Genomic DNA, 15,601 nt, shown 5'->3' with positions numbered 1-15,601 from the left:
AATATTAACACTGCCCTTGGAGTACATGTATGTAACCACTCAAGCTAGTAAACACACCAAAATGTGGCCTACTGAAAACAGCTATATAACTAAAACAAAGTCTTGGCCATTAAGTGAAAGCATAAAAAATATGGACCAGAGGCCCAGTTTAATAACCTCCTCCTACCATAGACCACTGAATCTTCAGGGAAAGCTGCCCTCGACAAAACAAAGCATCTCCCAAAACAGTAGCATGCTATGGACTTTTGCAGTTCACAAAACTATCCCTCTTGCATGCATATTATCTGCACACTGAGCTCAGCTTGAAGATGCTAAACAAATCTATGAATCAAGTAGAAATAGTCATGTTCTCATTGCAAATATTAATACAATATTTTCTGATACTGGAAAGGAGAGTAAAAGGCATTCCCTCAGGCTTCTACAATTTCTATGAAAAAAGAAAAGGAGTACTCTTTGCGAATACAGACTAACACGGCTGCTACTCTGAAACCTACAATTTCTATGGGATGTCAACTCTTAATTTAATACTTCACACACAGAACAGTAAAAATAAGTAATAAAGCAACACAGAGAGCAAACAAAACCACAAACAAACAAGTGACAGCACTGAAAATATGAAGGGAAGTAAAACATCAAGTGGTTGGTTATGGGGATTTTAAATGTGTTGTCAAAGTCAGATTCAGGACTCGCATAGTTTGTCAGACCACTCTATTAGCAAAGCGCTTTGCTAATGCACCCAGATGTGAGCCCCTCTCTGAGGTTCAAGGTAACTTATTTATACAGCTAAGCCAAAGCCAATTTAACATAAGAGGCAAAAGAAAGAGAAACTGACAAATATCTTATTTGCATACTAATGTTTACCAATCTCCTAGCTCAGTAGGAGCTCTAAGTTAATTAGTTTGAGGACCCCTTGTCTCACACTCCTTAATGTTTCTCTTCCTGACAACTATATTTCAACCAACCCTTCAAGTAGCATTTCTTTAATGAATTATAATTTCAATATAATTCATTCTACTTTCACAATGCCTCCTTTTGGTCAAGCTACGCAATGACCAACAATAACTCGGTTCCACATATCAATCGTTCTTTCTCTCTTTGTTCATCAGTGATATTTAAAATCATCAAATTAGCACTCTGGTTTGGGGCAGCTATCTGTGTAGCATGCCTGACACAATTTTGGATACAACAGGAAAGTAACTGAAAACATATAAAAATTATTAGGATTCCAAACAGGAGAGTTAGGGCTCCCTAAAACAACCAGTTTCCTATGCAAGAGAAATTGAAAAGGTTACTTAGCCACTTCCATAAAGAACTTGGCTCTTCGTGGGGAAGATATGCGATTTGTTCTAAGTGGCTAGCACGATCTATTACCTCATTGGTGTTGTCTGGTATATACACACAGCAGTCTTTTCCAATGAAAGCACAAGTCCCTCCTTTTGCCGCCAGCACTATGTCCAATGCCTGATGGTTTTGGAGGGCCATCTGTAGGATTGCCCCTGTTTCTTTGGCCAGGGTTCTTAAACTTTCTCCGGTTTCATTTGCCATTATTTCAACTACTGCTTGTAACCTTAGGAGCCTTTTTGTATGGTGTATTACTTCCCCTAATGGTATGAAGGAACTGCCAATGGCCTCTTCCCAGGTTAAGGGTCTTATGTTATTTACGTGCCGTTGGGCATCTGTTAAGCCCCTTCTTTTTCGCCTGAAATTGCGGAGGCGTTCTCGAGGGAAGGTTCCTAGCGCTCGGAATTGTGGGAAGAGTCGGGCGGGATAACAGATTCCTGACCAATTAGCTGGTAGTGCGGTATAAGCTCTGGTCCCACACACCCAGTGAAGGCCTATTAAGGCCAGAAAGGGTCGGTTGCACCCATTTGTCATATAGGTGTTTGCAAAGGAGGAGGAGTATCCCCCAAAGGGTACAGGGTAATTCTCCTTACGAGGAGTGGTGTTATTTGCATGACATTGAAAGATTGTATTGTTTTCACTAAGGTTACTGTAGGGGGAACATGAGATTGATTTCTCTGTTTGATCCCAGGTTGAGAAAAAATTCATATCTCCATACCCGGCCCGCCACTTTTTAGTTTTGTTTGAATAATCACATACACCATTGGCCACAATATGCTGAAGGCAACGGCTTTTCCCCTGATTCAGCCCTGTCCCATTACACACCCAACACCAATGACCTTTTCCCTCCACCACACTTATCCATTTAGTTGCATTTATTCCCACCGCTTCCCAAGTGTCATTGCTGATCCATATTTTGTTAAACGGACGAGGCCCTCCAGTGAGGTCTGGGGACTTGAGTGGGATAGCCAGGACAGGAACACCAGTTTGAGAGTGGGCTGGGATGTGGCTGCAGACCCAGCAATTATAAATATTAAGGGTCTGAGCTATCCACACCTGCTGCTGGATAAAAGAATTGTCATCGTGGTCTCCCCAGACTGTAAGATACCAGCAGCCGAGGAACAGGCAGAGACGCATGTTAGAGGCAAGGCTCTTCTCGTTCTGACAACCTCAACTGAGGGAACCGCAGTCACGATTTTATGCTCACTAGGCAGTAGGTGCTAGGCTCGCTACTGCTTTTTTTTGTGTTTGTTTTGTTTTGTTCGTCGTCTGCTTCTGGCAATGCTTACGAGAGCGTAGATTGTAAGGTGTTGCAGACTGTTCCTCTACGTCGTCTTTTGGAGTCAAAATTGACTCTGCGTTGTCCTGAGGTGACGATTGGTTCTCTGGGGATGGTGCCTTCTTACACTGTGAAGCATGTATCCACGCTGCGATGCCAGATAGTTTAACAGCAGTCTGTGTAGTAAGCAGTACCTGATGAGGACCCTTCCACCGGGGCTCCAAGGCGTGCTTTCGATGATGGCGCTATACGTAGACCCAATCACCTGGCTCGAGGTTGTGGCAAGCATTGGAGGTGGGTTCCGTGGGCCAGGCGGCTCGAACCTGTGAATGGAAGTGACTTACAGCTTGCATTAGTCCCTTGCAATACTGAAGGAGCGCACTGTGAGTCAAGTTCAAATCTGGAACGGGAGTAATGGTAGTCATAGCTCGCATAGGGCATCCCATAACAATTTCAAAGGGACTTAATTTATGCCTTTGGGATGGAGTGGATCTCATGTCCATAAGGGCTACTGGCCAGCTTAATCCTGTAGAGTCAAAAATTTTAGCAAGCTTATTGTTAAGTGCACCATTTCGTCTTTCAACTGCACCTGCTCTCTGTGGGTGGTAGGGACAGTGCAACAGGTGTTTGATGTGCAATATACAGTCCAGGTGTTGAACAAGTTGTCCAGTAAAATGTGTACCCCGATCACTGGACAGAGGAGCAGGAATTCCCTTGGCAGGCATAATATGATGTAACAAACATTTGGCAACAGACAGTGAGTCAGCCTTGTGACAAGGAGAGGCTTCAATCCAACCGGAGAATAAACATACCGTAACCCATATCAATTCATAGTGTTGACACTTAGGCATTTGTGCAGGAACGGTGCTTGAGGCAGGCCCCGGAACCCCTGGGCCACTTTTACAGGTTTACCTGTAAATATTATGGCTTTGGCAAATGGTACAGGCTGCACAGTGGCGGGCTGTAAAAGAGCTAAAATGGGGGGGCCCACCATCCTGTCTTTGTTACAGCAGAGACCATCCCCTCCTTTCCGACATGCGAAACACCGTGTAGCTGGGCGGCCAGAGATGGGTAAAGTGAAAAGGGGGCTACAAAGGCGCCAGTAGGCGAGTGCCAAAAGGAATCAGGATGTAGAGAGCAACCTTGGGCAACCCAGGATTCTTTCTCGGTTTCTGGGGCAGAGTCTTGGAGCAGGGTGAGGTCAGTGAGGGACCAGGAGGGTAAGAGGAGAGCGGAGAACAAGGGAATCAGACATTTCGACTAGGCGCCCTGCAGCAGTCACAGCACGCAGGCAGGGGGCTAAGCCTTGGGCAACAGGGTCTAAAGTGGCAGAGAAATAAGCCCCTGGGCAGTTCTTTTCTCCGTGTATCTGAGTGAGAACTCCAAGTGCACACCCAGATTGTTTGTTGCAGAAAAGGGTAAAAGGCTTAGAATAGTCAGGCAGCCCTAAGGCAGGGGCAGAAGCCAAACCCTGTTTGAGGGAAACAAAGGCAGAATTGGCCTCAGGGGGCCACGGCATGGGGTCAGGCACAGAGAATCGAGTGAGTTCCTGGAGAGGTTTTGCAAGGGAGGCATATTGGGGAATCCATTGTCTGCAAAATCCAGCCATGCCTAAAAACTTCTGGACCTGGCTTGGGGAGCAGGGTCGGGGAAAGCTAAGGATAGCTTGGATGCGGGTGGGAGAAAGTGCATGGGAACCCCGGGAGAGGAGAAAGCTGAGGTATGTGACAGAAGCTTGACAGAGTTGTAGTTCAGAGCGAGAAGTTTTGTGACCCTTATTTGCTAGGGCAGTAAGGAGCACTAAAGAGTCAGTTTCAGAGGCAGACAATGAAGGGGAACAGAGGAGTAGATCGTCTACATATTGGACTAGTGTGGACTTGGACAGGAAAACAAGGTCAGCAAGGTCTTGGGCTAATGCTTGGGAAAAATATGATGGGCTTTCAATATACCCCTGGGGCAGTGTGGTCCATGTGTACTGTTGCCCCTTGTAAGAAAAGGCAAACAGGAACTGGGAGTCAGGGTGAACCAGGACAAAAAAGAAAGCAGAGCACAAATCAACAACAGTAAAATGAGTTGCATCTGGTGGGATAGAAGCCAGAATCTTTGAGAGAGGCAAGTTTTGATTCTGTCCACCTATGATTTGCCTCTTCCCACCACTGCATGAAACAATCAACCTCTCCTTTTGCCAATTTAGTTTTAGGTTGGCTGAGTTTGTCTTTTAAGATGTCTACTCGGTCTTTGTCCCAAGATCCTAAGAGTGGCCACTGAATTTTGGGATTCTCCTGAGTTAGCCTTTTGCATTCCCATACACATCTTCCCCCCCCCTCTCCCTCCAAGGTCAGCCTTTTGAAGCCATCCCCCACCCACGTCATGAGGTTTTCTGTTCATTAAAATACAACAATGCTAGCAACAAGACAAACACCACAGACAAACAACACAAAACAGGTTTTCTGTTCATTAAAATACAACAATGCTAGCAACAAGACAAACACCACAGACAAACAACACAAAACATAGATCCATGGTATTCTGAAAAAAGAAAAGGAGTACTTGTGGCACCTTGGAGACTAACCAATTTATTTGAGCATGAGCTTTCGTGAGCTACAGATGAAGTGAGCTGTAGCTCATGAAAGCTTATGCTCAAATAAATTGGTTAGTCTCTAAGGTGCCACAAGTACTCCTTTTCTTTTTGCAAATACAGACTAATGCGGCTGTTACTCTGAAACATGGTATTCTGAGTTATTCTTCCACTGGTGCCAGCTTGCTTGTAGAGTCTAAAAACAAAAGAAAAAATTTCCACCCCCCTGGTGGGGACAGATTATTGCTTAATAATAATACCACTTTCTTTTACAAATTTCCTTGCTAATTGCAGGCAAAACAGAGGAATTGCCCCCACATTTTCCTGCGGGCCGGGTTTCAATGGCTTTTATCTTTTAAGGGTTATGGGGAAATTATCCCACTGTTTAGTTATTAAATCCCTGAGTTTTCCTTCTTATACAGCAGACCAAGTTTATAATGTTTTTCCTGCTGTGTTAAGCTTTAAGTTTTATTTACAGGTAATAACTGAGAAGCATCATTACCATACGACCTTAAAGGGTTTTTCCAAAAATCATACACACTATACGTTGTTACAGGGATACGTATTATCATTAAATTTATTAAAATTATCTTTTTATCCCATGCCTTTTATTTAGACAATTTGTTTGCTGACCAGGTGTGTCCTTTATCTGCAGCTCCTTTGTGCTGCTAGTTCTTTCCTTCCTTTATCATTTAGGTCATTTGCATTTTCACAGACGCTTCCTGCTTTTGGATTTAAAGCCATCAGCAGCTCAGAGACTCTGTCTTAAAAGGGACACAATCAACTTTCACCAGAGTTTTGATTACTTTTAACTTCTGCTTCCAAAACACACAGCAATCTGAAAAAGAAAACCCAACCTATTGTGGCTCCCTTTGGAGCCCTAACAGCATTTTAATTAAGTAGCATGGTATGTTTGCATTTCTTTTGCCCCTTCTACAATATACCCTGCACATGTTCTGGGGCAAATCACATTCCTTCCATAGTTTAACTTCTATAACATTATCCAGATCCATTTTTTACATAAGGTGTCACTATTTCTTTTTTTTGCTTACAGAGTTTTCATGTACCTTTATCAAAGTGACAGTCTGATTACTCAGAGCCATTTTAAGACTCAGTGTTTCTAACATTGCTTCTTTTTGTTTTAGAGTAAGGTTTCAGAGTAACAGCCGTGTTAGTCTGTATTCACAAAAAGAAAAGGAGTACTTGTGGCACCTTAGAGACTAACCAATTTATTAGAGCATAAGCTTTCGTGAGCTACAGCTCACTTCATCAGATGCATATCGTGGAAACTGCAGCAGACTTTATATATACACAGAGAATATGAAACAATACCTCCTCCCACCCCACTGTCCTGCTGGTAATAGCTTATCTAAAGTGATCATCAGGTGGGCCATTTCCAGCACAAATCCAGGTTTTCTCACCCTCCACCCCCCCACACAAATTCACTCTCCTGCTGGTGATAGCCCATCCAAAGTGACAACTCTTTACACAATGTGCATGACAATCAAGTTGGGCTATTTCCTGCACAAATGCAGGTTTTCTCACATCCCCCCCACCCCCATACACACACAAACTCACTCTCCTGCTGGTAATAGCTCATCCAAACTGACCACTCTTCAAGTTTAAATCCAAGTTAAACCAGAACATCTGGGGGGGGGGGTAGGAAAAAACAAGAGCAAACAGGCTACCTTGCATAATGACTTAGCCACTCCCAGTCTCTATTTAAGCCTAAATTAATAGTATCCAATTTGCAAATGAATTCCAATTCAGCAGTTTCTCGCTGGAGTCTGGATTTGAAGTTTTTTTGTTTTAAGATAGCGACCTTCATGTCTGTGATTGCGTGACCAGAGAGATTGAAGTGTTCTCCGACTGGTTTATGAATGTTATAATTCTTGACATCTGATTTGTGTCCATTTATTCTTTTACGTAGAGACTGTCCAGTTTGACCAATGTACATGGCAGAGGGGCATTGCTGGCACATGATGGCATATATCACATTGGTGGATGTGCAGGTGAACGAGCCTCTGATAGTGTGGCTGATGTTATTAGGCCCTGTGATGGTGTCCCCTGAATAGATATGTGGGCACAATTGGCAACGGGCTTTGTTGCAAGGATAGGTTCCTGGGTTAGTGGTTCTGTTGTGTGGTATGTGGTTGTTGGTGAGTATTTGCTTCAGGTTGCGGGGCTGTCTGTAGGCAAGGACTGGCCTGTCTCCCAAGATTTGTGAGAGTGTTGGGTCATCCTTTAGGATAGGTTGTAGATCCTTAATAATGCGTTGGAGGGGTTTTAGTTGGGGGCTGAAGGTGACGGCTAGTGGCGTTCTGTTATTTTCTTTGTTAGGCCTGTCCTGTAGTAGGTAACTTCTGGGAACTCTTCTGGCTCTATCAATCTGTTTCTTTACTTCTGCAGGTGGGTATTGTAGTTGTAAGAAAGCTTGACAGAGATCTTGTAGGTGTTTGTCTCTGTCTGAGGGGTTGGAGCAAATGCGGTTGTATCGCAGAGCTTGGCTGTAGACGATGGATCGTGTGGTGTGGTCAGGGTGAAAGCTGGAGGCATGCAGGTAGGAATAGCGGTCAGTAGGTTTCCGGTATAGGGTGGTGTTTATGTGACCATTGTTTATTAGCACTGTAGTGTCCAGGAAGTGGATCTCTTGTGTGGACTGGACCAGGCTGAGGTTGGTGGTGGGATGGAAATTGTTGAAATCATGGTGGAATTCCTCAAGGGCTTCTTTTCCATGGGTCCAGATGATGAAGATGTCATCAATATAGCGCAAGTAGAGTAGGGGCTTTAGGGGACGAGAGCTGAGGAAGCGTTGTTCTAAATCAGCTATAAAAATGTTGGCATACTGTGGGGCCATGCGGGTACCCATAGCAGTGCCGCTGATTCGAAGGTATACATTGTCCCCAAATGTGAAGTAGTTATGGGTAAGGACAAAGTCACAAAGTTCAGCCACCAGGTTAGCCGTGACATTATCGGGGATAGTGTTCTTGACGGCTTGTAGTCCATCTTTGTGTGGAATGTTGGTGTAGAGGGCTTCTACATCCATAGTGGCCAGGATGGTGTTATCAGGAAGATCACCGATGGATTGAAGTTTCCTCAGGAAGTCAGTGGTGTCTCAAAGGTAGCTGGGAGTGCTGGTAGCGTAGGGCCTGAGGAGGGAGTCTACATAGCCAGACAATCCTGCTGTCAGGGTGCCAAGGCCTGAGATGATGGGGCGCCCAGGATTTCCAGGTTTATGGATCTTGGGTAGTAGATAGAATATCCCAGGTCGGGGTTCCAGGGGTGTGTCTGTGCGGATTTGATCTTGTGCTTTTTCAGGAAGTTCCTTGAGCAAATGCTGTAGTTGCTTTTGGTAACTCTCAGTGGGATCAGAGGGTAATGGCTTGTAGAAACTCGTGTTGGAGAGCTGCCGAGCAGCCTCTTGTTCATATTCCGACCTATTCATGATGACAACAGCACCTCCTTTGTCAGCCTTTTTGATTATGATGTCAGAGTTGTTTCTGAGGCTGTAGATGGCATTGCGTTCCACATGGCTGAGGTTATGGGGCAAGTGATGCTGCTTTTCCACAATTTCAGCCCGCGCACGTCTGCGGAAGCACTCTATGTAGAAGTCCAGTTTGCTGTTTCGACCTTCAGGAGGAGTCCACCTAGAATCCCTCTTTCTGTAATGTTGGTAGGGAGACCTCTGTGGATTAGTATGCTGTTCAGAGGTATTTTGGAAATATTCCTTGAGTCGGAGTCATCGAAAATAGGATTCTAGGTCACCACAGAACTGTATCATGTTCGTGGGGGTGGAAGGGCAGAAAGAGAGGCCCCGAGATAGAACAGCTGCTTCTGTTGGGCTGAGAGTATAGTTGGATAGGTTAACAATATTGCTAGGTGGGTTGAGGGAACCATTGCTGTGGCCCCTTGTAGCATGTAGTAGTTTAGAAAGTTTAGTGTCCTTTTTCTTTTGTAGAGAAGCAAAGTGTGCGTTGTAAATGGCTTCACCCCTGCTGTTGCTTCAGAAGGGCACTGTCTTTTTTTATTTTTTTTCTACAACTCTCATCTGCTATTTTGCTACAAAAACAAACAAACAAAAAGAATCCAGAATTTTTTTTTCTATTCTCCTGATTTTGACTGCCCTGCTGCAGCCACAACTTAAAAACATTTTAAATTTTGTAAAGCATTGAGTTACCTTTTAAGGGTTAAATGCCAAATCCCAAAGCCAAACAACACTAATTACCTGTGTCTAGCAAAAAGGTCTGTCAGTTTTGCAACTTTGAATTAAAGAGTCAAATGGATTTTTAGTGGCATTATTTAAAACAAAAACAAAACCAACTGGTCCTTAGAACTTCACATATTTACACACACAGAGACAGATACATACACATTTTCTTTCCCTTAACATCCCTTCCACACTGCTCTGTTTTTTTTTTTTACATCTTACATTCCCTTTATACATTTGAGGCAGTTAAGTTCCAATAGAACACCCTTACATCCTTTAGTGATTTTGATTACATTACCCAATAGTCAAACAATTTTGATCAGATTCTCTCGCTGCCTGCTGCCTGCAGCAGTCCCTTATAGATCATTTCTGTGGGAAAAGGGCCCATTTTCCCTCAGAATAGCTGTAAAGGCTTCTGGGGACAGAAGTGTAGTGCTGGTAGTAGTCACTCTACCTGACCCCCTTAGCCTAGACCATTTTTTCAGAAATTTACAGGAGTCCGGACTCTTCCTAAAATACATAAACTGAGCCGGCGTTCCTTTAGGGAACTGTCCCGACTTAGACGTCTGGTTACCCATACAGGAGGATTTTACACACCAGTCACGCAAGAAGGAAAGTCGGGTTCGTCAGAGCGATGCCCGGTGCAACACACAAAAGGACCCCACAGGCTACTGCCTCAATCGCCCTTGCTTTCACACCAAGGGTTTTACCCAAGGCGCGGTGCAGCTGCGATTGTGCAGATTTCACTCATTCAGACCGTGGGGACAGGAACCCTTTGGTCAGCCGATCCCCAGACGGAGACGGCACCCAGACTCAAACACACCACAGGGAGGACGGATAGACACAGAGACAAGACAGTCCTCAGTCCGGACAAAACACAGAAATAATTACCTGACCAGATTCCTGATGTCAGATTCCGGGATCCCTACCAGAACAGAGTGGGAACCAACAGATTCGATGGCGTAGACTTCACTGTGGTCATGCACCCTTCCGTTCTGGCGGAGGACCGCTTGGGCCAAATGCCCAGGTGCCGGCTTGCCACGGCCGTCCTAAGAACAGTCAGGAGTCACACGGCCCCAGTGAAGATGGTTGCCATCTCGGTGGAACCTCCAAATTGTCAAAGTCAGATTCAGAACTCACATAGTTTGTCAGACCACTATGTTTATTAGCAAAGCGCTTTGCTAATGCACCCAGATGTGAGCCCCTCTCTGAGGTTCAAGGTAACTTATTTATACAGCTAAGCCAAAGCCAATTTAACATAAGAGACAAAAGAAAGAGAAACTGACAAATATACATACATATCTTATTTGCATACTAACGTTTACCAATCTCCTAGCTCAGTAGGAGCTCTAAGTTAATTAGTTTGAGGACCCCTTGTCTCACACTCCTTAATGCTTCTCTTCCTGACAACTATATTTCAACCAACCCTTCAAGTAGCATTTCTTTAATGAATTATAATTTCAATATAATTCATTCTACTTTCACAGTGTTTAGGAGGAGCCACACTGTGCAAGTGCAACAGAGCCCTGTAGAAACAGGCAAAGTTCTCCTGGTTTCACACTGTGTGTGTCATCGACTCAAAACCTTAGAGTAAACTCATTACATTTTTACAAGCTCCTTAAGTAAACAAAGCACATTAACACAGGGCTTCGGAGGTTGCAGATAGATCCCTGCTTCAGAGCCAGCAAGTAAGATCTTCATCCTACAAAGCACCTAACATCAAACCCCTAGTGCTTGCTACTTATGAGTCAATGGGAGTACTCTGAAGAGCCAGAACTATATCGGATAGCAGAGATCTGGCCTTAATGGTTTCCAGTACCTTTCCCCAAATAAATTTTAAAACTTAATGGAAATCAGTTCTCTGGAATCCAAATGATTTCCATTGTTTTAGAATTTGTTTGGGGAGAGGCATCTCTCCGGGCCACTGCAGCCCCAGAGCTGCAGCTGGGACATGACAGGTTAGAAAATACAAGAGTGATACTGCAAATCAAACTTTAAAGCTATAATACATCTTCCCAGACAAAGCTAAATCCAAACATTTTAAGCAGCTGGTGGAGGTAGCATTCATTTTAGGAACTACATTAATTAACCTCCATACCAGTTAAGCAATTCTGAAAAGCCATCCAAACCAAAAGCTAGGCATAAATAATACATTGCGTCTCTCCCTGGCTGTCACACGCAGCCCAGCTGGAGCTGGGATGCCCTAAATTTAGTCCTGACCCCACCCACCCCCTATTTCCCCCCACGTACCCCGTATTTCCCCCCATCACATCACCTTCCATGTCCTCTCCAGGGTCCAGGTCCACCTAATTAGTGGAGCCATGTGGATAAGTCCCAGAGAGATGCAGCCTTAACCGTTTTGCCACCCAGGGCAGAAAACGTTGGTCCATACACTCCTGAGGAGGAAAAGAAAATGTAGAGTGACACAGCGGTCTGGCGCCGCTGGAAGCTGGTGCCCAGGGTAACCGTCCTGCTTGTCCACCCCTAGAACTGGTCCGGGGCCCAGCTCCCTGAACCTTGTAAAAAAACCAGGAGTACTTGTGGCACCTTAGAGACTAACACATTTATTAGAGCATAAGCTTTCGTGGGCTACAGCCCACTTCATCGAATGCATTGAATGGAACATATAGTAAGAATATATATATATATATATACACACACATACATACAGAGAAGGTGGAATTTGCCATACAAACAGTTTGTATGGCAAATTCCACCTTCCCTGTATGTGTGTATATATATATCTTCTTATTATATGTTCCATTCAATGCATCCAATGAAGTGGGCTGTAGCCCACGAAAGCTTATGCTCTAATAAATGTGTTAATCTCTAAGGTGCCACAGGTACTCCTGGTTTTTTTTTGTGGATACAGACTAACACGGCTGCTACTTTGAACCCTGTAATGTTGCCAATCCCAGGAGTTCAGAAATCATGAGTCAGGACCGAAAAATCCACAACACCAACTTAAAATTCTGATACTTAGAAAAAAAAACTTTTGTTTATTTCTGACTTCTAGTTTCTGAGCCTTTAGGTCACACTTTGAACCATGTTTTCTGGCTTCTATCCACAGCCTGAAACTCGTTTGTTTTGTTTTGTTTGAGATGAAATATTGCAAGATTAATGATAAATCACAAGAGTTGTCAATGCTGGCCTGGGCCTGCACTGAGGAGCTGGGCCCTGCACCCCTGTGGAAGATGAGGGGGCCCTGTGGTGAGGACCCCGTCCCCCACCCTCTGGGGTTCATGTCTCTGAGCTGAAGAGCTAGGCCCCTTGCTGCTTGTGAGGATCATTTGCTGCAGTCATGTTACCGTCCCTGTTGTTTTCAGCACAGCTGCTGGGAAACCTGAGTCTCTCTGATGTCACGTTTGGGGAACAGGAAGAAAATGTCCGGGCCCCAGTTAGAGACACATGGTTTTTGCTGTGATCAGTACCGCTGCCTGAGCACCCTAGGGAGTTGGGCTGTGTTCTGATTCTCACACAGCTCATTTGTCCAAGGCTCCTTGCAGGATACTGAGTGACAATACACAGCCCGCTAGACAGCACACCAGCAACTGTGACGAGCGTCACCAGCAGCTTACATCTCCTCTTCAGCCTTTCCGTTTCTCCCCTCCAGTTGTCCACAACAGCGCTTGACGAGACACTTCAGTGCAAGAGGGGTAACTCTGTCCATGCCCCGTTTGACCAAGACCATGCTTGGGGTTTAGACTCTAGATTCACCTTTTGCTGATTAATCATATGTCTCTTTACAGGTGGTAGCAATTTAAATGGCTTGTCCCTTCTTTGCTCATTTCAGAGCTTCATTCATGAGCTGCTGTGTCCTGAGTGGTTTCGTCTCTCCCCCCTTGGGCTTCAATGCACTCTGGCCCTGTGGAGGAAGTTGAAGATCCGGATGCCCTCACTGAAACAAGAGTAGGCAAGAACTCACAGGCCCAAATGATGCAGCACTAACCACTGGAAGAAATTACCAAGGGAAGTGGTGGAGTCTCCATCTCTTGAAGTCTTTGAGTCTACTCTGGATGTTTTTCTGGGAGATGTTTTAGGCTCAATACAGGGGTAAAAGAGTGAAATTCTATGGCCTGTGATATGGCAGAGTCAGGCTACATGATCTAATGTTCCCTCCTGGCCTTAAAATCTGTGAATCTATCATTCTAAAGCATGACTTTGTTGGGAACACTGGGGCATGGCCACTAGGTAACTCGAGGGGATGGAAGACCACGAGTGTCGATGAAGCCCCCTCTCACTAGGCCCAAGTGTCCTTGCCCCCCCCCCCCCCGCCTGGAGGCACTCGCAGCAGCTCTGCGTACTAGGCCCAAGTGTCCTTGGCCCCCCAGCCTGGAGGCACTCCCAGCAGTTATGCTGAGGATCTGCAACAATATGTTGCAGAGTCAGACTGCCTGAAACTAAACAAGGCCAAACAGGGCAGATATGGAAAAACAATGCTGAATAAAGCAGCTTTATGTAGAGTTTAACAAATGATACAAAAAACAAGGGAACTAGCTGGTAACGGGATCGGCTGGCTATATGGATACTTAGGGCAGCTTGCTATTGGATAAGTGTGCTGAAGAAAGGATGTATAAAAGCCTGTGTAACTTCCTGCTCGGTGTGCAGGATTTGAGAGTCTATTCTCCCTGTACCTTGTTTGCAGCTGCAAATAAACTTTTCTGCTTCTCCACACCGTTGTGATTCTTGGGTGACGCACACCGGGTAACGAACCCCTGTTGTTGTTTTGCCTCTCGGCACTGGGTGCTGGCAACAACTTGAAGGGGGAGCAGGAAGCCAAGAGGATGTAGGGTGTTCAGAACAGGCCTAAAATGTCAGCCTGAGAACCAGATTCTACAGACCTTATTCTGGCCCAGAACCAACTGGCTTCAGTGGGAAATTTTGTCCTATTAAGCTCTGCAGGATTTGGCCCTGAGTCTTGTTATATATCATGTTGCATGAAATAGACAAATGCCTTTTCCTGCTGTCATGTCCAGTTTGTACCATCCCCGCCCCCATCGCCTGCGTGCCTGCCAACCGTCCCTGCCAGACAGGCAGAGAACTGCAGCTCTCTGAGATAGGAGCTAGAGGAGACATAAATAAGAAATCCCTGTTGTTCCTCTATCAAGAACCACCCAAAGTGCTTTAAAGTGAGTACATGGGACTCGCTCCATCTACCACCAGCTCCTTAGAAAGACTGTGAGGGGTAACTTATTGGGCAGAATGCGGTTCCTCAGCCTGGAATGAAAGCAATGCTACTCTCAGGAAAACAGATGGGATCACTGGTGACCAGGTGAGCTCATGATTTCTGCTTCACTTCTCATCTGAGACATGACTGTGGAGCAGGACTGCACTCCCTTGTATGACATGGAGACTCTGCTGCAGTGCTGACTAAAGGCTTGTGTATCTGGGAAGGGTTTTCAACATTCTTGGGTTACTATTATTGGCCAGGCAGGGGATGGAGCAATGACCTCATCTGAGTGGGTCGACACTGCAGCTGGGACCATGCCTCCCAATTCAAATAGACAGACTCACCCTACCAAGACTCAAGCTAGCAAGCTCAAAATAGCAGTGTGTGGACATTGTGGTTCTGGCGGAACCCACCCTTCCACTGGGCTCGAGCTCAGCTGGCTAGTCTGAGCTGCAGCATCCGCATGCAAGCCCTGCTGGCATGAGTCTGTCTACCTAGGCTGGGAGGCTTATTCCCAGTTGCAGTTTAGACATACCCTCAGAGACCTGTGTCAACAGGGTGGGACATATTAGTCTGCCCTAGGCAGCTACCTGTACTGGCCTCAGCCTTCTCCTGCATCCAAAAGAAAGGCTAGAAAAAGGACCACCAGTTTGCAAAGGTTTCTCCCTAGTCATTGCATTGAGATAGACACAGTCATCAGCACACCTCTCTGCTCAGTCTGTGCTCTGAGAGATAAACTGTTGGCAGCGTCTTGTGTCCAAGAGGAGATGTTATTGTTCCTGAGACACCTGAGATACCAGTAACAGATTTTTGACTCTAATAAAAAAAGAAAAAGAAATTCCTGCTGCAGCTGATGGAAGGGGGCATATTGTATGTAGGTCACACTACTCCTTTCTTCTGTCCAACAGTGCCGGCTATCCAATGGGATAATCTGGTCAGCTCCTCTCACTCCAGTGATGGATCTCTTCCACCCTTTCCCATAGTGTCAGAGACTCAATTAATTACAAGATGCCCTGATTTCTAAGG

The 15,601-nt window shown here is 45.3% G+C and overlaps 1 protein-coding gene across 1 annotated transcript in view; it reads left to right on the top strand.

The window, feature by feature from the left end:
• Positions 1-14,077, top strand: part of LOC311511607 (very-long-chain 3-oxoacyl-CoA reductase-like) — a 30,368-nt gene extending 16,291 nt beyond the window's left edge. The window contains exon 11 of the mRNA XM_084612329.1: positions 13,199-14,077. Coding sequence (XP_084468455.1) covers positions 13,199-13,318 — 120 coding nt within the window. The 3' untranslated portion in view covers positions 13,319-14,077. The remainder of the gene's footprint in view (positions 1-13,198) is intronic.
• Positions 14,078-15,601: the final 1,524 nt, after the last annotated feature.

The sequence above is a fragment of the Lepidochelys olivacea genome (assembly GCF_965140295.1).
Source record: "Lepidochelys olivacea isolate rLepOli2 genome assembly, chromosome: 23".
Taxonomy (NCBI): domain Eukaryota; kingdom Metazoa; phylum Chordata; order Testudines; family Cheloniidae; genus Lepidochelys; species Lepidochelys olivacea.
Note: the sequence above shows the minus strand (reverse complement) of the source record. Positions and strands in the feature narration are given on the sequence as shown.